This window comes from Amblyraja radiata, chromosome 1, assembly GCF_010909765.2.
Source record: "Amblyraja radiata isolate CabotCenter1 chromosome 1, sAmbRad1.1.pri, whole genome shotgun sequence".
Taxonomy (NCBI): domain Eukaryota; kingdom Metazoa; phylum Chordata; class Chondrichthyes; order Rajiformes; family Rajidae; genus Amblyraja; species Amblyraja radiata.
In genome coordinates this window covers 124,876,778-124,900,687 of record NC_045956.1, presented here as the reverse complement: position 1 = coordinate 124,900,687, position 23,910 = coordinate 124,876,778, and the positions used below count along the sequence as shown (strand labels likewise).

Genomic DNA, 23,910 nt, shown 5'->3' with positions numbered 1-23,910 from the left:
GATTTGCGCAATCCACTAACAAACTTGAGCTTTGATTTTTTTTTTTTAAACCTCTCTGCACTTCATCTCGTCTAGTGGCAGCATGCCTCAAATGTGCTCAAGTTAACAATGCATATGTTAACCATGGGGTAATCACTAGTTGGAGCTATGAAAAGGTGACCATGCAGAATCGACAAGGTAATTGGAACTATGTAGAAAGTGCAAGTTGTCAGTAGAGCAGATGCACCTCAGTATTTATATTCAACTCAATCCTCCCCCCCCCCCCTTTACCCATCCTTTGAGTATGATGTAAACTCATTTACTGGGGTTCTGGATAGAGTGGCTGAGGAGATATGTTTCCAGTAGTAGAACAGTTTATGATCAGAGGGGGAAGCTCCGAATAAAAGGGCATATCTTTTTAGAATGGAGATGAGGAATTTATTTCGCCAGACGGTGGTGAATCTAGAAGTCATTGCCAGCGATGGCGGTGGAGGCCAAGTCATTGGGTATTTTTAAAGCAGAGATCGATAGGTGCTTGATTAGTAACGGCGTCAGGAGAATGGGGTTGAGAGAGTCGCAACCTTCACGTGGTACGTCCTTGCAATCAAGAAGAAGAAGACCACTGGTCTTCTATGTGGGACCTTCAACCGTGAAGGTTGAAGGTCCCACATAGGAGATTAATGGGCAAAATTAGGTCACATGGTATTGGGGGTAGAGTGCTGACATGGATAGAAAATTGGTTGGCAGTGAGGAAACAGAGTACGGATTAACGAGTCCCTTTCAGAATGGCAGGCAGTGACTAGTGGGGTGCCGCAAGGCTCGATGCTGGGACCGCAGCTATTTACAATATACATCAATGATTTTGATGAAGGGTTTCAAAGTAACATTAGCAAATTTGCAGATGACGCAAAGCTGGGTGGCAGTGTGAACTGTGAGGAGGCTGCTATGAGAATGCAGGGTGACTTGGACAGGTTGGGTGAGTGGGCAGATGCATGGCAGATGAAGTTTAATGTGGATAAATGTGAGGTTATCCACTTTGGTAGCAAAAACAGGAAGGCAGATTACTATCTAAATGGTGTCAAGTTGGGGAAAAGGGGAAGTACAATGGGATCTGGGGTCCTTGTTCATCAGTCAATGAAAGTAAGCATGCAGGTACAACAGCAGTGAAGAAAGCGAATGGCATGTTGGCCTTCATAACAAGAGGAGTTGAGTATATGGGCAAAGAGGTCCTTCTGCAGTTGTATAGGGCCCTAGTGAGACCACACCTGGAGTATTATGTGCAGTTTTGGTCCTCTAATTTGAGGTAGGACATTCTTGCTATTGAGGGAGTGCAGCGTGGGTTTACAAGGTTAATTCCTGGGATGGCGGGACTATCATATGCTGAGAGAATAGAGCAGCTTGGCTTGTATACTCTGAAGTTTAGAAGGATGAGATGGGATCTTATTGAAACATGTAAGATTATTAAGGGTTTGGACACGCTAGAGGCAGGAAACATGTTCCCGATTTTGGGGGAGTCCAGAACCAGGGGCCACAGTTTAAGAGTAAGGGGTAAGCCATTTAGAACAGAGACGAAGAAATGCTTTTTCTCACAGAGAATTTTGAGTTTGTGGAATTCTCTGCATCAGAGGGCGGTGGAGGCCGGTTCTCTGGATACCTTCAAGAGTGAGCTAGATTGGGCTCTTAAAGATAGCGGAGTCGGGGGATATGGGGAGAATGCAGGAATGGGGTACTGATTGGGGATGATCAGCCATGGTACGGAGCTTTTGCATTTTTCAGTTTGAAATTGATTTCAATTTGAAATCTGGTGCATACTGTAGCGAGTCTTTTAACTTGCACTTGAATGCAATATTATTCCTAATTACATTCCACAGTAGAGCCAGACTCTGATCAACAAGTGAAGCACATGAATGATCTTAGTATATTCATGTATGGAAATAAGATTATAATCAAACGATTGGCCCATGTTGACCAACCTGGGTCTCACTGCACACCTGGTGCTACTCCTGACCCTGACTCCAGTTGCATACCTTCTCTCATTTTGACCCTGAGTCCAACCTTACACCTGGCCCCCTATTCTACCCTTATCATAGTTGCTCACCTGCTTAGGTTCCCAGTGCTGAACACACCCCTGGTGTCAGCTTTGACTGCACACCTAGTACTATTCCAGACCTTGACTCTGGATGCACACTTGTCCTTGCTCCTAGCCCCTCTGCACTGACAATGTATGGGGCCCACACATAAAGCCCCCTACCTGACCCCCAGGACTTAACCTATTACGTTAAAGTCCACAGGTGCTTATCTAATGTGATAATCTTTTATGGGGCACTTCACAGACCAAATTTTGCATAACAAAATTTGCTACATCCATTGGCTTTCTTGTTATCTAACATGTTAGTTACTTTGTCAAATAAGTCATCAGTTGGTTGAACACAATTTCTCATCCATAAAATTATACTCAGCTGTATGTATTCTGTTACCATTTCCTTAAACTGTGTGAAATCTGGCTCTGAACTTCCCCAACATCGGAAACATTGTTCCTGCAGTTACAGTAAGTGAAAATCTAGCAGGCAAGAAGGATGCTTTCTCCAACCACACCCCATTTGAAGGCCACTATCTTCCACCGCTTCTACCCAGTGCTTGGTACTTACTTCCAGCAGCCATTGGTTGTCCTCCAGCCACAGCCTGGTCCATGCCAATCACCTTGGCGAATTCGGCACAGTGACCCTCACGGCAGCGGCGCAACACTTCCGACGGCCTGAGACTCTTGCACTGAGGCTGCTCCATGGCCGGAGCTGCAGTGAGCGACTCGCCAGCCCGGCAAACACTCCCTAGCCCCGGCTCCCCGTCCGCATCTGCCCATTCTTCTGCTTCTATCCCTTCCTCAGCCCCGGCTCTCCAACACCCGCGGCCCATGCATTTGATATGCTTTTTTAATTTTTCTTTGATCACAGAATTTCCTACGACAGAGCGTGAGAAATTTGTGATCAGCGTGAGAATTTGGCCAAATGCGTGATTCTCACGCTCAATGCGTGATAGTTGGCAGCCCTGCACTCTTGACTTTTAAGTTCCTTCTACACTTTGTTATGCTCTGGATTGTGGAGCAACTCTGAAATTCTAACCAACCTATTGTAAGAAAAGAATTGCCTTGTAAGCTTTAATTGTGTAAAATAACCATATTAAGAAGTATCAAATAAATTTATGGCACTGAAGAACAGCAGTTGGGCCCATCGCCAAACTGTCATGGAATTTGGGTCTTTCAAGTGAAATTTAAGCGTGCTTCAGTACAATTGATTTTGTTTCTGTATTTGCCACACTCTTGCCAGAATTGCTGCCTTACAGTGCCCGAGACCTGGGTCCGACCCTGACTACAGGTGCTGTCTGTACGGGGTTTTACATTCTCCCCGTGACCTGGGTTTTCTCCAGGATCTCAATTTTCCTCCCACATTCCAAAGATGTACAGGTTTGTAGGTTAATTGGCTTCAGTGTGTGGGATAATGTTAGTGTGTGCGGATTGCTGGTCACTGTATCTCTAAACTAACTAATCTGTTCCAATATAGACACAAAATACTGGAGTAACTCAGCGGGACAGGCAGCATCTCTGGAGAGAAGGAATGGGTGACGTTTCGGGTCAAGGCGTCTTCAGTCTGAAGAATGGTCTCGACCCGAAACGTCACCCATTCCTTCTCTCCAGAGATACTGCCTGTCCCGCTGAGTTACTCAAGCATTTTGTGTCTACCTTCGATTTAAACCAACGTCTGCAGTTCTTTCCTACACAAACTGTTCTAATGCATGGATATAGAATGGGACCAAAAAAGAGAGGTGGCAAAGAAGGAATGAGTGTTGTTCCTAGCATTTGTTTAGATTGGAGATACAGCACAGAAACTTGCCTTCGGCCCACCGAGTCTGCACTGACCAGCGATCCCCATACACTAGCATTATCCTGCACACCAAGGACAATTTGCAATTTTTAACCAATGCCAAATTAACCTACAAACCTGTATATCTTTGAAATGTGGAAGGAAACCGGAGCACCCGGGGAAATCCCACATGGAAGAAAGTATAAATTCCGCACAGACTTCACCCGTAGTCAGGATCAAACCTGGGCCTTGGTGCTGTAAGGCAGCAACTCTACCACTGCGCCACCGTAACACCCCGCGGAGAGGTTCATGGAGGAAATATTGGCCCAGGTTCAGTAGTGGCTTCTTATCTTGAATTTGGCACAAAGGGGCATCTGATTGTCCTTCAATTATTCTTTGTTCTGGAAGTGAAAGTGTTGAAGAATTAGCTGCTTGGCCATGAAACACGCACCCTCTGGAATCTTTAATTACTTCAATCTTGGTCATCTGGATGGATCTGTGTGGTATATGAACTAGTATATCATTTCATGTGATAATTTGTATGCCACAAATATATAGGAAACGGACCATTCTCAAGCACTTTTTTTGTGCTAATTATTTCTTAACCCATTTTATTCTCCCCACATTCTACCATTCATCTGCACACTATGGGCACCTACCAATCCTCCATTATTTTGGATGTTGGAAGAAACCAGACATCTAGAGAAAATCTGGAATTACTAAGAAAATGCGCAAACTTTACACATGTAATAGCCTATGTGAGGTTCTAATGTAAATAGAAACTTACCAACAGTTGAAGGATCCAAGTTCAGGACATAAAATACAAGGTGTTAACTAATAAAAAATATATATTAATTTTGTGCATGACAAAATTTGAGTTCTACCAAGTTGGTTATATAAGTACATTTCATTTTTGAAGATAAGGTTTGATACTGCTATTTCAGATAGCCAACAGAGGCTATTTGAGATGTCAGATATTTGCATCCTATGAGGTAAATTACCTCACAGGTGGTAACCAGCTGCTGATTGAATATTGCAATTCCTCTAAGAAATCACAGCAAGATGTAACTAAGGAAACTGAAAGAATTGTATCTTGCAGTGTTAACAATGTTCACTCCCTGAAGGTCATAATGCACCATATCATTTTGTGGTTAAGCAGTAATGATAAACCCACCGTTAGGAAATCCTCAAAAGGTAGAATATCATGATGGTCTTTGACTACATCAGTGCCTTTAATAGGTTTTGTACCTCATGCATTGGTGAACAGTAATTGGAGGAAATTATGGCCAAAGCATGTTCACTAGGTTTATAAACCTGAAAAATCTCCTAGGACGACTTTGTCTGGTTGGCATTGAGGCTGGATTGGGTGAAGTAGCCAAGGATGATATGAAAGATCCATAATCATTTTATGATGTGTAGCCAGACACAGCTCCAACATGCTTTACATTTGTCAATACCATTGTTATGGACAAATGACTGGTAAAATGAGTCGGAATACAGGAGGGAGATCAATAACCTGAATAGTGGCAAAACAACAATCCTGCTCTCAATGTTAGCAAGGCCAAAGAGCTCATTATTGGCTTCAGGCAGGGAAAGTCGAGAGTCCATGAACCTGTCTTCGTTGACAGGATAGCAGTAGAGAGTCAACCAGCTTCATGTCATTGAATACTTTATCAAACTGCAACAGGTTTGAACTTTGAATGGCGGAGAGTTGGCACATCATAGCCTGGTTTGGTAACTGATAAGGGAAAACCCAGACTGATAATCCAATGAGAAAATGGAATGAGAGATAACCAACATGGTATCCTCGAGGCTGTTCAACTGGAAATCTACCAGCTTGACTTTCTGGATCCCATTTTGGCATGAACATGTGTCTGTTATTACTTGAGTATACAAATTATTAATGTAATTATTAATTCATCTGAAAAAGATCCCATCCTTGAACATTGCGTATCCATTTCTTCCACAATGCTGCCTGAGCTGCTGAGTTCCTCCTGCACTTTGTGTTTCCCTTGTTATTAATGCACTCTGTGGTTGAGCATTAATTTGCACCCACCCTCCATTTTTGGGCATGCATTCAGTTTGCAATCCTATTCCCAAAATCAAAACGGTCAACATTTGATTCTTCCTTCATCGTACTCTCATTCCAATAAAATGTGTTTACTGCCAGTTGCATTTTTTTGGGTCAATTGCTGGCTGAATCTTTCAGGCATTAGCATCCCAAATGCTCTGTTAAATTTGCGTCAGAGGTGGTTATTAAACTTCTTTTCTTTTCATCCTCTTCCCCTCTTTCTCTCTCCCATTGCCTCATTTTCTTGAGATGTAGACACGGCGGGCTAAATAGCCTACCAAACTGGCTCATGGAGCAATCCCATTAATCAGTTATTTCCTCAGCCTATTCTCTCACCACCTATGTAGATATGGGATAGTTTACAATAGCCAATTAATCTGCATGTCTTGGGAAATGGGAGGAAACTGGAGCTTCTGGGAAAACATGTATAGTCACGGGGAGGTCATGTGCAATCTATACAGATTGCATCAGAAGTATGAATCGAACCTGGGTCTCTGGAACTGTGAGGCAGTTTTGCTATGGCACTGGTCAGATCTCCCATCTGTTAATCCTCCAATTACTGTTTGTTGTTGACGTTAAACTGCTCTGGCCTTACTACCTGCCTTCAGGTACGAATCCCCTGCTGCCAACCCTTGGGTCTTTGCAGAGGTTGGGATGCTGCATTTTTGTTTATCCTCTGCAGCAGAGGAGAATAGCTTTTTTTTTTAAACAGGAAGTTGGCTCAACAGGAAATGTGCCACATGTACAGGATTATTAATAATGTGTATTTTCTTTAGAAGTAAAAGCGTGGGGTGCCTATTCTTGTAAAACGGTTGCAGTAGAATGAATCTTGTAGGTTTACTACTTGTGACTAGTGATTAAAATATATTTTGCTCTGAGCGGTGGTACAAACTGCTGAAATAGTCACATGCATTCCTAATAGTTTCAATATCATTGAACTTTTGAGATAAATTGGTGATGGTACTCCGTAATAATACCTGCCTTGTTTTACTGAAGGCGTTAGCTATAGCAGTCTGCTCAGTAGGATTCATTTATTTTAGTTAAATGCACTAGCCTAAATTATTTGTCTGTAAACTGTCTTATGCTCTGTTGGGTTATTTGTCCTTGCACTACAACCTCATTGGTATGTTTCTCCGAGGGCCTCTAGTGTCAGAACTAAGGTTACAGCTCAACATGCTAAGCAATATTTTTGCAAATCTAAATGTCCGCACATCAATGTGCTAAAGTTGTTGGGGGAATCAATATTTTTGTCAGGGCTGTGCAATGCAGTTATATTTACGTGCCTTGTTTGGAAGAATTGTTGAACAAGTTCTTTATGAATAAAACAACACTTTTATTCCTTGTTGAGATTTCATTTTGGACACAAACACTAGTTTATTCAGATATTCTTGGATTTTGTCTTTTGGAAATTGCAGCCATATTATTCCATCAGAGAGATGTAGTTTATTCTGTCCCACCCGTGTGCATTTTAAAAGAGGGGCGGGGGTTCAAAAAAGTCAGGGCAAAATGCACTACAGTTGTTTGAAGAGTAATAGACTAACGTGCATTATCTATTAACAGAAAACGGATTTTGTTACTTAATTGTATTTGCATTATTTTTCCCCAGTCGTGACATCGAAAACAAGGAAACACTCAGAGGTTTCACGAAGATGGATGACCGCCCAGAAGAGCGCACCATTAGGGAAAAGCTCAAAGTGACGTGTATGCCAGCCTGGAAGCATGAATGGCTAGAAAGAAGGAATAGGCGGGGACCTGTAGTAAGTAGAACGACATACTGTTCAAAAAGAAATGCTTATTTTTGGCCAAAAAAAAGTTAAGATGACAATGAACTTTGCCTAGAGGTATCTGAATTGTTCAATGGAAAGTATAAATATTTGTCATTTAATGCGTTTAAAAGTAAGAACAGAGATAAATTCAAATTGCATTTTGTAATGTTAGCAGGTAAGACTTAACTAGTCTCAAAACATAGACTCTCATCCACACAACATTCCACAATTTCAATATTTTAACGTTTCAAACGCTAGCAATTCTATTTCTTACTTTTATTCACGTACAATGACTCAATCCCTGTTGCTTTCTGAAGCATGATTTAAAACACACACATAATTATAATATTTTTATTTCCTGGTTTACTGTTTGTGTAAGTTCTTCAGCCTGGTTCTTCATTCTGCTTAATGAATTTGCATCTGACTTCTGTTAGGGATTATTCAGGAATTATAATATAATGTGGTTATCGCAGGCATCAATTCAAACATGAACCAATCTTCAGACTTGTTCTAATGTTCTTGCTTTAGTGCCTGCTTTGTCTGCATAATTTTAATACTCTTGCCTAATCCAGAATAACTCATAATCAGTTTAAAAGTAGCACCAAAGCATTTTTGTCTACCATCAAAGTAGAATAATTCCGTTGATGAACACATTTTTTTTTTTTTTTCAGTGTACATGTTTAATAACTGACTGCTGTATTTTGGCATTGTAAAGGAGTTAAAATAATGTATCTTGCAGATGTAATGGTTTGTTTTACCATAACATTTAAAGCCTGATCACAGTGCCCTCTATTGTTGCTTCAGATACTGGTCGAAGATTTCATTGAAATATGGATTTAAGCATTTCACAGACTTTTTTCCATTTTCTTTTGGTATTTACATTAACTATGAGTTAACAGGTTAATTGTAAAAGGTAATACAGGTCTAGCAAATGTTTATAGATATGAAATTATTATTGATATCTTAACATTTCATGAATCAGAATTTTTTTAATTTTGTAATCCATGCTAATTCCATATCATGCCCACATATATTTGGTGAAAATTTGCAAATCATTTACAAAATTCGATTAAAAATCTTTTTCTCTTTGTAAACGTGATCATTGGAAATTAATTAACAGGGAGTCATGGTTGAATACTTTGCAGGTTGTGAAACCAATTCCAGTGAAAGCAGATGGGGCAGAGTTTGGAAAACAAGTAGCTGAAGGTCAAACAAATGCAAATGCCTCTCCACAAATGCAACGAGGAAGGCGCAGTCCTTCACCTGGTAGTTCATCTTCATCGGCCACATCATCGTCATCATCTTCAAAAAATGTTGCAAAGTCCGAATCTCCTGGTGCAAGAAGGAAAAGAATATCACCAATTCCTGTAAGTGTATGAAGTAAGAATTTCTATCCTTAACCAACCACAAAGGAAGAATATTTAAACATACAAGAATTGAAAACATTAAATTGCAAGGTAAATACAAAACAATGCATAATAATATCTAAATTAGCCTTTTTGTTTGACATCTTCACATTAGTAATGCTTGAGCTAACCATCTTGGGACTCTAGGTTGCCAAATACAAATGAATACATCTTCACCACTGAAGACTGATGTTTAAAATAAGTCTTATTCCTAGTACTGAGTATTAAACTAGTCTGCCAGTTGATTTGGATTTTTTTTAATGTTGAGAATATCCTGGATATATTAAATTTCATGGATTTTCTTCATGATATTTCTTCGAGAAATGATATTTCTTCCTCAACATTTTCGTGAAATGTTGTTAATTTTACATTGACAATCAAGGTGAAAATGTATGTTTCCTTGGGCTGTTGGTTTGTATTTTCTAGAACTGGTCAATTCACACTGATAATGTTGCCTTTTGAAACCAAAAATGCATGAGCTATATAGAATACACAATGGAAGAAAATTATTTGGCCTACTTGGTCTAAAGTAGGCAACTGACTATTGTCTACGTGGTTAAAATTGATTATTTAAGATTCAAATTTTGGATCCTACGATGTTGCCCTACCACTATTATGTACACACCAGGCACGTGCCATGAGTAATTAGTCAGGGTAGGTAATTAGTCAGTGGCTTTTAAAAATCGTGAAAACCGCGCATGCACAGATTATTCTCTCCCCGGCGAGCTGTCAGTCGGCTTTAAAAAAAAATCGTGGAAACCGCGCATGCGCAGATTGTTCTCTCGACTTTTATCAAGTAATTTGTCTTCAATAGGCCCTATCTCTTCATAAAGTTTTTAAAAACATATAGCTCAAAGAAATTTACTTACCATATTATTTGTACACAAAATCCATTCTTCTCTCTTTGTTTCCTGTTGTACCAAGCTGTTTTAAATTTTCTAATTATTTGTGTTCCTTTGTGCTGTTGAAGTTCTTTAAGTTCAAGCATTCGTCTGCCATTTTCAATTATTTTGGTCTTTTCCTCGTAAGTTTGCTTCGAGAAACTCTTCAGGTAATCTTGAATCTTGGAAAGTGGTGAAATCATTGGACAAAGTCAGCATGGATTTATGAAAGGGAAATCATGTCTGACGAATCTTATAGAATTTTTCGAGGATGTAACTAGTAGAGTGGATAAAGGAGAACCAGTGGATGTGTTATATCTGGACTTTCAGAAGGCTTTCGACAAGGTCCCACATAAGAGATTAGTATACAAACTTAAAGCACACGGTATTGGGGGTTCAGTATTGATGTGGATCGAGAACTGGCTGGCAGACAGGAAGCAAAGAGTAGGAGTAAACGGGTCCTTTTCAGAATGGCAGGCCGTGACTAGTGGGGTACCACAAGGCTCAGTGCTGGGACCCCAGCTATTTACATTATATATTAATTATTTGGACGAGGGAATTGAATGCAACATCTCCATGTTTGCGGATGACACGAAGCTGGGGGGCAGTGTTAGCTGTGAGGGGGATGCTTGGAGGCTACAAGGTGACTTGGATAGGCTGGGTGAGTGGGCAGTGGGCATGGCAGATGCAGTATAATGTGGATAAATGTGAGGTTATCCACTTTGGTGGCAAAAACAGGAAAGTAGACTTTTATCATAATTGTGGCCAATTAGGAAAAGGGGAAATGCAACAAGACCTGGGTGTCATGGTTCACTAGTCATTGAAAGTAGGCACGCAGGTGCAGCAGGCAGTGAAGAAAGCAAATGGTATGTTAGCATTCATAGCAAAAGGATTTGAGTATAGGAGCAGGGAGGTTGTACTGCAGTTGTACATGGTCTTGGTGAGACCACACCTGGAGTATTGCGTACAGTTTTGGTCTCCTAATCTGAGGAAGGACATTCTTGCCTTAGAGGGAGTACAGAGAAGGTTCACCAGACTGATTCCTGGGATGTCAGGACTTTCATATGAAGAAAGACTGGATAGACTTGGCTTGTACACTCTAGAATTTAGAAGATTGAGGGGGGATCTTATAGAAACTTATAAAACTCAAATCCTTTTGCTATGAATCGTTGGCTGATCTATCTTCCTCTCTTAAACCCATCTACATGCTTTCTCCCCATAACCCTGACACATGACACATAGCAAAAGGATTTGAGTATAGGAGCAGGGAGGTTCTACTGCAGTTGTACAGGGTCTTGGTGAGACCACGCCTGGAATATTGCGTACAGTTTTGGGCTCCTAATCTGAGGAAGGACATTCTTGCCATTGAGGGAGTACAGAGAAGGTTCACCAGACTGATTCCTGGGATGTCAGGACTTTCATATGAAGAAATTATGGACTCGGCTTGTACTCGCTAGAATTTAGAAGATTGAGGGGGGATCTAGTAGAAACTTACAAAATTCTTAAGGGGTTGGACCAGCAGGAAGATTGTTCCCGATGTTGGGGAAGTCCAGAACAAGGGGTCACAGTTTAAGGATAAGGGGGAAATCTTTTAGGACCGAGATGAGAAAAACATTTTTCACACAGAGAGTGGTGAATCTCTGGAATTCTCTGCCTCAGAAGGTAGTTGAGGCCAGTTCATTGGCTATATTTAAGAGGGAGTTAGATGTGGCCCTTGTGGCTAAAGGGATCAGGGGGTATGGAGAGAAGGCAGGTACAGGATACTGAGTTGGATGATCAGCCATGATCATATTGAATGGCGGTGCAGGATCGAAGGGCCGAATGGCCTACTCCTGCACCTATGTTTCTATGTAATCACTATCCATGTTTGTAAAATCCGCCAAGAAACCTGCGCATGCGCAGTAGGCTGATGCGCATGCGCAGTGCGTAGCGCAGCACATGCTTGCAGTCCACAGTGTAAAGGCAGAATTTCAGCTGCCTTTACGGACCGTTCCCACTGATGGCTTGAAGCAGCGTCGACGGCACGTGAGTAGCACATACTTCCGCGTTTTAAATGCACTGCGGATGAAAGGTACGGGAGAATTATGCCTCCCTAAGAGATCGATCTCTTAGGGAAGCATAATTCTCCCGTGCCTTTACTATTTATGGCCATTTTATATATGTTTTATATATTTTATATATATTATGTATATATATTTTATATATATAAAATAAAGACCATTTTATAATTTTAGTCAGGGTAGGCACTGCCTACCTTGCCTACCCTGATGGCACGTGCCTGGCACGCACCAGCTATGTACTAGACTTTGATTTTTAATCAATGTTCCATGATGTAATTTGGGTGGGTGGAGGGGAGGACCTACAAACAGAATTAAATGGCAAGACTCGAGTGTTTAATTGTCAGATGCACTGGAACCAGAACAACGAAAACTTTTCTTGGTCCCTTTTAATGAGATCATTGTTGATCTAATTATAACTTAAACTCTGCGTTTCCATCTATCCCCACTAACCCTATCGCCTGCTTGGTGACGTGAATTAATCTATCCTGGCCCTGAAAAATATTTAAAGATTCTGCTTCTGCTTCCCTTTTGAATTCCAAATACACAACCATTTTAGAATGTATTTAGGCTCCTCTGCCTTGAATGGATTACCCATTATTTTTTACCATGTTATATGAGACATAAGAGACTGCAAATGCTGGGACCTGGTGCAAAAGGCAGGTTGCATATAGCTTTTTTAGGGCTTCAGATGGATGCTGCATTGCTCTTTGTGTTTCTCCAGTAGCTTATTTTGTACCCTGGTTATAGGTTCACCCACAAAAGGAAAAGTCATTCTGCAGAGAAATAGGCCCTTCTGCCCAGTGTGTCCTTGCCATAGATCAAGTACCCATCTTTACTAATCCCATTCACCAGCCCATGGTCAGTTGATGTGCGCCATGGTGATTTAAGTGCTCTTCTAAATACTCTCACAACGTTGAAGTATCTGCCTCCCCCTCTGGGAGTGTGTTCCAGATTCCAACCACCCTCTGGGTAAAGAAAGTTCCTTCTCGAATCTTCTCGAACCGTACGCCCTCTTGTAAATGTCAACTGTAAGCATACTTGCACAGACATACCAAACAATATTTAATAATTAAGCAAAAAATAAGATAACTAGTTATTTAGAGGATTTTGACATCTTAACTACAGTTCAGAAATAAATAGTGTGTTGTAAAAAGTGCCACTAAAGATGGGTTGTCGCTTTATCATTTTGCAGAGCTATCTATGTTTGCTTTAACTAGCTGCATGAATATCAACCATATTAATGTCATGAGTCACTTTTTGGCTGAAAGAAAGTCTGAATTTGCACTCTTATTTCTATATAGTTTAGCCAAGCTCCATTCATAAGCGTTGTTAGAATTTTGCTACAGCACCATGTGGAGAAGAAGAAAGCTTATAGTTGCTGGATTCTGAAGTAAAAATGAAAATGCGGAACTACATTAAATGAAAGGTCATCGACCTGAAATATTAATTCAATTTTTTCACAAATGCTGCCTGACTCTAAACTGTCACTCACACTTTCTGTTTGGAATTGCTATTGGAAAAATAGGAAATATGAAGGTAAAATTCACAATCAACTTGAATAATTGCAACACATTTTGTTTATCTAACTTGCCGCTTGCTTTTTATGGTGAAGTGCTTACTTTTATTAAATAGTTGACTCAAGCTATAAAAATACTGGTTTCCTTACTTGTATACATACCTGATTGGACCTGACCAAAAATAATAATTACTCCAGAGATGGAGATAAAAGGGACTGCACATGCTGGTTTACAAAAAAGACACAAACCTCTGGAGTGACTCAGTGGGTCAGGCGCATCTCTATAGACTGGATCGGTGACATTTCCGGTCAGAGAATTACTCCGTGGGTTAAAAAATGAAAATGTAAAATCTGGCTGCAAAAATATTTACAATCTCATTCCATTCTTCTTTAGTTTCAGAATGGACGTGTGACGCCTCCCAGAAGAGCTCCTTCACCTGATGGCTTCTCACCTTACAGCCCAGAAGAAACTAATCGTAGAGTCAACAAAGTAATGCGCGCACGACTGTATTTGCTGCAGCAAATAGGGCCAAACTCCTTCCTAATTGGTGGCGATGTTCCTGACAATAAGTACAGGGTGTTTATTGGTCCTCAGGTTAGTTGGATAGCAATTATTAATGTTTTAATTTTCATTTATAAAAGAAATGAGGGAAGGCAGAATGTGTTGATGGATCATTTGATGGTTCCATAACATATTCCATAACATTCTATTCCATTTATTATTGTATACATTACTTTGACAGTCTATGCCTCTTAATTTGTTAATCAAATGTGAGATCATTATGTTGTAAATTCCTAGCAGGTAATGCTTTTTTCTTTTTTACGATGTACTTTGTGTGCTATTCCCATAACCAAAATTATATCGGCTTTCAAGATCCGATATAGATTGGAATTTATGCAGTCAATTATTCAGTCAAAGTAGAATTTATACATTAATGTTGGCAATTTGAGTGGAGTGTTTAGTGTAGTGGGCAATGAGCATTCACTTGATCTCTTTAGGCTAAATATGGAGTAGATTGTTTTTGTGAACTCTGCTATTCTACATTCAAAAGAAGATGCTTTGCATTTTTACAAAACTGTATATGTTATTTACATAAATTGTGCATCTGCTAGATTACATGGGATTAAACAGCATTTAGCACTTTACCTGCTTGACATTCTAAATATCCAACATTGCATATTGCTGTAGGTGCTTATGTGATGATGGAAAATGGGGATCTTTCTATGATTAAGTCACTCGCCTTTTTTATTTTAATGTCTAAAGTTAGTCCATGTACTCTATAAGCAAATTTGAAGTTGCCCGTGTATTTTGAGAAGGAGTAATGAAAGTTTGAAAGGAAGTCCAATTTAAGTGTGTGGGGGAACGTTTGTTTCATACTTTGCAAGGACAAAGATTTAGAATGTTGCAGATCTGCAGGCTCGCTCCTTTCCTCAGGCTACCTGGATATGACGAGGGTGACCTCTACCCCTCATAGTCCTCCATGTCCACCTGAATCCATGACTATCCTGTATTAGCCGGACCCAGAAACATGTCTACAGTAGTAGCCTCCCTTCTACTACTGTGCTGACTATGATTAAACACACAATGTCATGCAATTAAACACTGAAGAGGTGGCTCTTCAAATAACTATGGTGAAGGTCAATGAAAATTTGAAAAAACTAACTCAAAATTTGCCTGCAGTATTTGCAGGGACTTGAGAAAATCCAAGTACAATTTTCTGGCATGCTAGTATCCTATCCCCTCTGGGACATTGTCCCCCAAACGCATCAGTTTCTGGCAGGGTGTGTTTGGATGGGAGACCTGAGCAAGTAAGTGACAATTGTGTCTATATTGAAAGTTCCTCTGCACAGATTGGGATGGCAAAGGCAATTTTCCAAAAAGGGGAGCCCCAGGGTCCTGTAGCAGAGACCTGCTGAGTTGGAGTATATCTAGTGTATATCGCTACATGCAAATTAGAGCTGGAAATGGGTGTAGTTTTATTGTTTTTTAAAAAAATCTTTTGCATGCCAAATCTAATTTGAAGTCCCACAAAGACATGTAGGTTTGTAATACTGAATTTATACTTTGTCAATTAGTTAAAAGTCACAATGTTCCTGTTCTTTAGCAGACAGGGAAAATGTATGCTTTTTTTTGGTTTGCTAAAATTAAACGTCCAGTCTCAGCTGGGGAGCGGGGTATAGTGAGGGTAACAACACCTTTCAATTACTTTACAATGCTTTTAGATCTGCTCTAGAAGATTGAGTGCCCTTCTGTTAGACTTAAACTTCAATCCCTGACAATGTTGTCATTTTAATCTTTTATAGACCTGCAGTTGTGGACGTGGAACATTCTGCATTCATGTTCTATTTGTTATGTTACGAGTCTTCCAGTTAGAACCTTCTGATTCATTGTTATGGAGAAAGACATTAAAAAATTTTGAGGTAAGTAGAACTTTGAAATACATTTCTTTGGGAATTCATAATCACTAGATTGAATTTGTGGAACAACTTTCAGTCCTAGAATGTACCATTATACCATCTAGCCAGAAAGAACAGTCACTGATTTTACAAACAGCCCTCTAATTTGGACTCTAAAGTCCACCAAATATGAATAAATTACTTTTATGAATAAATGTATTATATCGGCGGTGCGCTAGATATTGGACAGACCAGCCAGATGGACTTGCCTTCTCTACCATAGAATTGTTATGTAAAGTGTTTTGTGCCCAGCTGAACGGATGAGCTAGACCTCAGTATATCATCTCATCTGAAACACAACCTTGTTTCCTTTTATTATTAATACATTTTTCTGGAGATGATTATAAATACTTGATTAATTTAAAAAAAAATTGCCTAAGCATATTTTTAGGAAAAACCACAATTACATGTAGACTTGTTTAGCATATGTGGAATGGAATAATTATTGGGCCATCTTAAAGGGCAAATGCAACATTTTATATCAGAGAACCACACAGTAGTTGCCTCAAATAAGTGTTCGGGGGGGAAAGAAAGAATACGGAAATACTTGAAGGTTATGGAAGAACATGTAATGGATTGCAATACTTAATGTAGTTGACTTTATGACCCAGCAAGGGAAACTTAGACTTGATAATGCAGAACATCAGGGTCTGTTGATTTAATACCGAGTTAAATAACAAATGAAAAGGATTTGATATGTCTGCATTTTGCTTCACTATTCTACAGTAGGCTGTTCCTCTTGGCATGTAAAATATTAAAAGTGCTTTGGGCCAATGGGACATGGATAAGGATTGCTTAGGAAGAAAAGGACAGCAGCTGCAGACGTGGTTATCCTGGAGAGTGAGATTTGTTTTTGGGGGTGGGATTGTGTTTTTTGGCTATAGATACCAAAACTGTTCTATTTATGAAAGACTTCCTGAGGAAATGTGCCAGACTTGATGAGGGCTTTGATTAATTATGTACGAGAAATCTCTGCTCAGGAAGAAGGGTGCATTTTCAGACACATGATGTGGAAAGTCGTCAAAGTAATGTAATAGGATAGGTTTTAATCAAAATATAATGAAATGCCTGTTTTAGAAGTCAAGAATTAATTATTTTTTCTCAAAAGGTGGAGAGTCTGTTTCAGAAGTACCACAATAGACGGAGCTCGCGTATCAAGGCACCATCACGTAGTACCATACAAAAGTTTGTTTCCCGTATGTCTAACTCGCATATATCTGCTTCATCCAGTACATCTACATCCAATTCAGAAAATAGGTACGTATAAGAACAAATAGCCTTAAAGAAAGTTTGTGGAGCATAGTGGAGGAGGAAAGATCAAGAGAATTGCAGACAATTTGTCCTCATTAGGAAGCAAGAACTTGCAGTACTTGACTTTCAGGTACTCCAAAACACATTAGATTCAATTAGGTTTTTATTAATTTGCATTGCTCCCCATCTTTCTCTTGCCCCTCCCTCCCCACAATTCTCTCAACTTCAAAAATCTCATATTCCTGAAGAAGGGTGCTGACCCAAAACATCACCTGGCCATGTTCTCCAGAGATGCTGCCTGACCCGCTGAGTCGCTCTAGTACTTTATCTTATTTCTCTCATATTCCTCCTTCGGGAACAGTATTTGCATTTCCAGTGACTTAAAGCAAATCTGCCTCTTGCAAGTACTTAAGTGCATGTTTTTTTGAAGAATAGATGTTATCCTCCTAGTGAGCCACGTATTTAATTCCAGACAAAGTCACTTGAAATTTAAAAAATATTTCCATCACATGCATTTTCACTCTTGGGCATTTGAAAATTGATTTTCCATGTTGTTGAGTAACTTTTAAATGGAACTCAGTCACTTGATAATTGTAGTTCTAATAGGAAAAATTATTTATTTGAGATTGTGTATATTATCCAGAGGGAAGAGTTTTGAAACTTACTTTCCTGAAGCTATAAAATTATTATTTTAACCTTTATAGCTTGAAGGATGAAGAAGAGCAAATGTGTCCCATTTGTTTACTGGATATGCTGGATGAGGAAAGTTTAACAGTGTGTGAAGAAGGCTGCAGGAATAAACTTCACCATCACTGCATGTCAATCTGTAAGCTTCTGATTCTTTTTCAACGTTTTACTTTTTAACAAATGGAATGTGAAAACTTGCACATTTGAGGATGACTGACTATTTCTATTTAAGTATGGCTGACCAAATATTTGCAAAAATGATGCAGATTTGTTTTGCAAATTTAAATCGATGAACTTTTCTAATTTTTGCATTTGGTTGCTAGTTTCTAGTCTCTGTTATTTTGGTCTCAACTTAACCCATGTGACCATCATGAGTGATTTGAAAGATTAATTCAAAAATATGAAGTTATTTTGAATTGGGAACTTCTGAAATGAGAGTTACTATGACCATTTTCTGAACGCATTTAAGTCAGTTTTAAAATAATGGTGCACAAATCTGGATCATTGTTTGAAACGTGGTCTATGCTTTGCTTTGCATGCTCATAAACATAGAAACATAGAAATTAGGTGCAGGAGTAGGCCATTCGGCCCTTCGAGCCTGCACCGCCATTCAATATGATCATGGCTGATCATCCAACTCAGTATCCTGTACCTGCCTTCTCTCCATACCCTCTGATCCCCTTAGCCACAAGGGCCACATCTAACTCCCTCTTAAATATAGCCAATGAACTGGCCTCGACTACCCTCTGTGGCAGAGAGTTCCAGAGATTCACCACTCTCTGTGTGAAAAAAGTTCTTCTCATCTCGGTTTTAAAGGATTTCCCCCTTATCCTTAAGCTGTGACCCCTTGTCCTGGACTTCCCCAACATCGGGAGCAATCTTCCTGCATCTAGCCTGTCCAACCCCTTAAGAATTTTGTAAGTTTCTATAAGATCCCCTCTCAATCTCCTAAATTCTAGAGAGTATAAACCAAGTCTATCCAGTCTTTCTTCATAAGACAGTCCTGACATCCCAGGAATCAGTCTGGTAAACCTTCTCTGCACTCCCTCTATGGCAATAATGTCCTTCCTCAGATTTGGAGACCAAAACTGTACGCAATACTCCAGGTGTGGTCTCACCAAGACCCTGTACAACTGCAGTAGAACCTCCCTGCTCCTATACTCAAATCCTTTTGCTATGAAAGCTAACATACCATTCGCTTTCTTCACTGCCTGCAGCACCTGCATGCCTACTTTCAATGACTGGTGTACCATGACACCCAGGTCTCGCTGCATCTCCCCTTTTCCTAGTCGGCCACCATTTAGATAATAGTCTGCTTTCCTGTTTTTGCCACCAAAATGGATAACCTCACATTTATCCACATTATACTGCATCTGCCAAACATTTGCCCACTCACCCAGCCTATCCAAGTCACCTTGCAGTCTCCTAGCATCCTCCTCACAACTAACACTGCCCCCCAGCTTAGTGTCATCCGCAAACTTGGAGATATTGCCTTCAATTCCCTCATCCAGATCATTAATATATATTGTAAATAGCTGGGGTCCCAGCACTGAGCCTTGCGGTACCCCACTAGTCACTGCCTGCCATTGTGAAAAGGACCCGTTTACTCCTACTCTTTGCTTCCTGTTTGCCAGCCAGTTCTCTATCCACATCAATACTGAACCCCCAATGCCGTGTGCTTTAAGTTTGTATACTAATCTCTTATGTGGGACCTTGTCGAAAGCCTTCTGGAAGTCCAGATACACCACATCCACTGGTTCTCCCCTATCCACGCTACTAGTTACATCCTTGAAAAATTCTATAAGATTCGTCAGACATGATTTACCTTTTGTAAATCCATGCTGACTTTGTCCAATGATTTCACCACTTTCCAAATGTGCTGCTATCCCATCTTTAATAACTGACTCTAGCAGTTTCCCCACTACCGATGTTAGACTAACTGGTCTGTAATTCCCCGTTTTCTCTCTCCCTCCCTTCTTAAATAGTGGGGTTACGTTTGCTACCCGCCAATCCTCAGGAACTACTCCAGAATCTAAAGAGTTTTGAAAGATTATTACTAATGCATCCACTATTTCTGGAGCTACTTCCTTAAGTACTCTGGGATGCAGCCTATCTGGCCCTGGGGATTTATCGTCCTTTAATCCATTCAATTTACCCAACACCACTTCCCGGCTAACCTGGATTTCACTCAATTCCTCCAACTCCTTTGACCCGCGGTCCCCTGCTATTTCCGGCAGATTATTTATGTCTTCCTTAGTGAAGACGGAACCAAAGTAGTTATTCAATTGGTCCGCCATATCCTTGTTGCCGCATGATCAACTCGCCTGTTTCTGACTGCAAGGGACCTACATTTGTTTTAACTAATCTCTTTCTTTTCACATATCTATAAAAACTTTTGCAGTCAGTTTTTATGTTCCCTGCCAGTTTTCTTTCATAATCTATTTTTCCTTTCCTAATTAAGCCCTTTGTCCTCCACTGCTGGTCTCTGAATTTCTCCCAGTCCTCCGGTATGCTGCTTTTTCTGGCTAATTTGTACGCATCATCCTTCGCTTTGATACTATCCCTGATTTCCCTTGTTATCCACGGATGCACTACCTTCCCTGATTTATTCTTTTGCCAAACTGGGATGAACAATTTTTGTAGTTCATCCATGCAGTCTTTAAATGTCTTCCATTGCATATCCACCGTCAACCCTTTTAGAATTAATTGCCAGTCAATCTTGGCCAATTCATGTCTCATACCCTCAAAGTTACCTTTCTTTAAGTTCAGAACCATTGTTTCTGAATTAACAATGTCACTCTCCATCCTAATGAAGAACTCAACCATATTATGGTCACTCTTGCCCAAGGGGGCACATACAACAAGACTGCTAACTAACCCTTCCTCATTACTCAATACCCAGTCTAAAATAGCCTGCTCTCTCATTGGTTCCTCTACATGTTGATTTAGATAACTATCCCGCATACATTCCAAGAAATCCTCTTCCTCAGCACCCCTGCCAATTTGATTCACCCAATCTATATGTAGATTGAAGTCACCCATTATAATGGTTTTGCCTTTGTCGCACGCATTTCTAATTTCCTGTTTGATACCATCTCCAACTTCACTACTACTGTTAGGTGGCTTGTACACAACACCCACCAGCGTTTTCTGCCCCTTAGTGTTTCGCAGCTCTACCCATACCGATTCCACATCCTCCAAACTAATGTCCTTCCTTTCCATTGCGTTAATCTCCTCTCTAATCAGCAACGCTACCCCACCTCCTTTTCCTTTCTCTCTATCCCTCCTGAATATTGAATATCCCTGGATGTTCAGCTCCCAGCCTTGGTCACCCTGGAGCCATGTCTCCGTGATCCCAACTATATCATAGTCATTAATAGCTATCTGCACATTCAACTCATCCACCTTATTACGAATGCTCCTTGCATTGAGACACAAAGCCTTCAGGCTCGTTTTTACAACACTCTTACCCCTTATACAATTATGTTGAAAAGTGGCCCTTTTTGATTTTTGCCCTGGTTTTGTCTGCCTGCCACTTTTACTTTTCACCTTGCTACCTATTGCTTCTACCCTCATTTTACACCCCTCTGTCTCTACGCTCACACATTTAAGAAACCCTTTCCCTTTAACTCCATCCTCCACTATCCCATTCGACACCCCACCCCCCTTATTCAGTTTAAAACCACCCGTGTAGCAGTGGCAAACCTGCCTGCCAGAATGCTGGTCCCACACCTGTTAAGATGCAATCCGTCCCTTTTGTACAGTTCCCCCTTATCCCAAAACAGATCCCAGTGATCTAAGAATCTAACTCCCTGCCCCGTGCACCAGTTCCTCAGCCACATGTTCAGGTCCCGTATCTCCCTGTTCCTGCTCTCGCCAGCACGAGGAACTGGAAGCAAACCGGAGATAACAACTCTGGAGGTCCTGCTTTTCAGCATTTTTCTGAGCTCTCTAAAGTCGCGCTGCAGAATATTCATCCCCTTCTTTCCGACATCGTTTGTGCCGACATGCACTACCACCTCCGGATGTTCACCTTCGCCCTTGACACAGGCCATTTAACAAATAATAATTGGATTGCTGTACTGTAGCCTAGCCTTATCACGCTGTGTGCGGACGTGGCGCTGACAGACGAGAAGCCGAAGCAAAGAAGTGGAAGCCAAATAACCGAATGGAAACAAAGCCGAAACGCCAAATAACCGAAAGCGTACGAAGCCGACATGCCAACTAACTGAAAGGGTGGGACACCTAAATACAAACTAACCGAAAGGGCGGGACGCCTAAAAGCCAACTAACCGAAAGGCTGCGAAAGGTTGCCAATCTGAACCCAAGCACCAAGTTGTAAGCAGCCACAGGAGCGCATCCTTCGGGACAGCCCCACTCTCCCACGGCCACAGCCACCCTCCGCTTCGTCTCCCCCGTGCGGCCGCACTGTGACGGGCTGTGGGTCGGGTGGAGCGGAGGTGTGGGACAGGCTGGTCCCTCCGCCCACCCAGTCACTGACCGCGATGCACCGCCATCGGACCCCAACCCCCACACCAGGGTGATTTCCCCCCCGACCCCCGGACCCTGACGCCCACACCGGGTGATTCACCCCCATCCCGGCCGCGGGGATAGTAAATCGCTTTTAAAACATGGGGGGGGGGGACACATTCCCTGGCGGGCCGATGACAAGTGTGCACGACAACTAACAATTATATCTCCTCCCACTCCCCCCCCCCCCCCCCCCCCCCGCCTGACAACAAGAAGCACGTTTTATTTATTACCGTCTGGTTGCTTGCGGAACGCACACAGCAAGCTCCCACGCACAAAACACCAGATAATCTGTAAATTGTTTTAATCAAAGATGGACATAAAAAACTGGAGTAACTCAGCATCTCTGGAGAGAAGGAATAGTGATGTTTTGTGTCGAGACCATTCTTCTGACCTGAAGACTGAGTCTGAAGAGTCTCGACCCGAAACGCCACCTATTCCTTCTCTCCAGAGATGCTGCACGTTCAGCTAAATTACTCCAGCAATTTGTGTTCATCTTCTGTTAAAACAGTTTACAGATTATCTGGTGTTTTGTGCGTGGGAGCTTGCTGTGTGCGTTCCGCCGGCAACCAGATGGTAATAAATAAAATGTGCTTCGTGTTGTCGGGGGGGGGGGGGGGGGGGGGGGGGGGGGGAGTGGGAGGAGATAAAACTGTTCGTTGTTATGCACACTTGTCATGGGCCCGCCAGGGAATGTGTGTGTCCCATGTTTTAAAAGCGATTTACTATGCCTCGAGCCATCTGTCCTCGCGGCCGGGATGGGGGTGAATCGCCCGGTGTGGGAGGTAGGGTCCGGGGGTCGGGGGGGAAATCACCCTGTTGTGGGGGTTGGGGTCCGATGACGGTGCATCGCGGTCAGTGACTGGGTGGGCGAAGGGACCAGCCTGTCCCACACCTCCGCTCCACCTGACCCACAGCCCGTCACAGTGCGGCCGCACGGGGGAGACGAGGTGGAGGGCGGCCGTGGCAGAGTGGGGGCTGTCCCGAGGGATGCGCTCCTTCGGCCGCTTACAACTTGGTGCATGGGTTCAGATTGCCCAGTCACCAATGGCTTGTGTGGGAAAATGACCCCCACCCTCCCGACTCCACCAATGATGTGATGGACACGGAGATCTGGACCAACCGCTGACAAGTCCCGCACCCCGGCAACGTCATGTCCGTAATTTGACTTTTCTGTTGAGTGGCAGTCGGTTCGTTGGCTTGTAGGCGACGTCGCCTTTCGGGTAGGTGGCGTATCGGCAGAGCAGCCATTCTGTAAGTTTGCTTTTAGGCAACGCAGCCTTTCGGTTAGTTGGCTTTTAGGCGTCCCGCCCTTTCGGTTAGTTTGCATTTAGGCGTCCCTCCCTTTCGGTTAGTTGGTGTTTCGGGTTCGTACGCTTTCGGTTATTTGGCGTTTCGGCTTCGTTTCCATTCGGTTATTTGGCTTCCACTTCTTTGCATCGGCTTCTC

At 41.7% G+C, this 23,910-nt stretch overlaps 1 protein-coding gene across 1 annotated transcript in view; it reads left to right on the top strand.

Moving 5' to 3' along the window:
- The window catches only part of map3k1 (mitogen-activated protein kinase kinase kinase 1), a 93,017-nt gene that overhangs the window by 31,365 nt on the left and 37,742 nt on the right, over positions 1–23,910 (top strand). The window contains exons 2-7 of the mRNA XM_033030301.1: positions 7,514–7,664; positions 8,819–9,040; positions 13,931–14,131; positions 15,841–15,957; positions 17,102–17,250; positions 17,949–18,070. Of these exons, the coding sequence (XP_032886192.1) occupies positions 7,514–7,664; positions 8,819–9,040; positions 13,931–14,131; positions 15,841–15,957; positions 17,102–17,250; positions 17,949–18,070 (962 nt within the window). The remainder of the gene's footprint in view (positions 1–7,513; positions 7,665–8,818; positions 9,041–13,930; positions 14,132–15,840; positions 15,958–17,101; positions 17,251–17,948; positions 18,071–23,910) is intronic.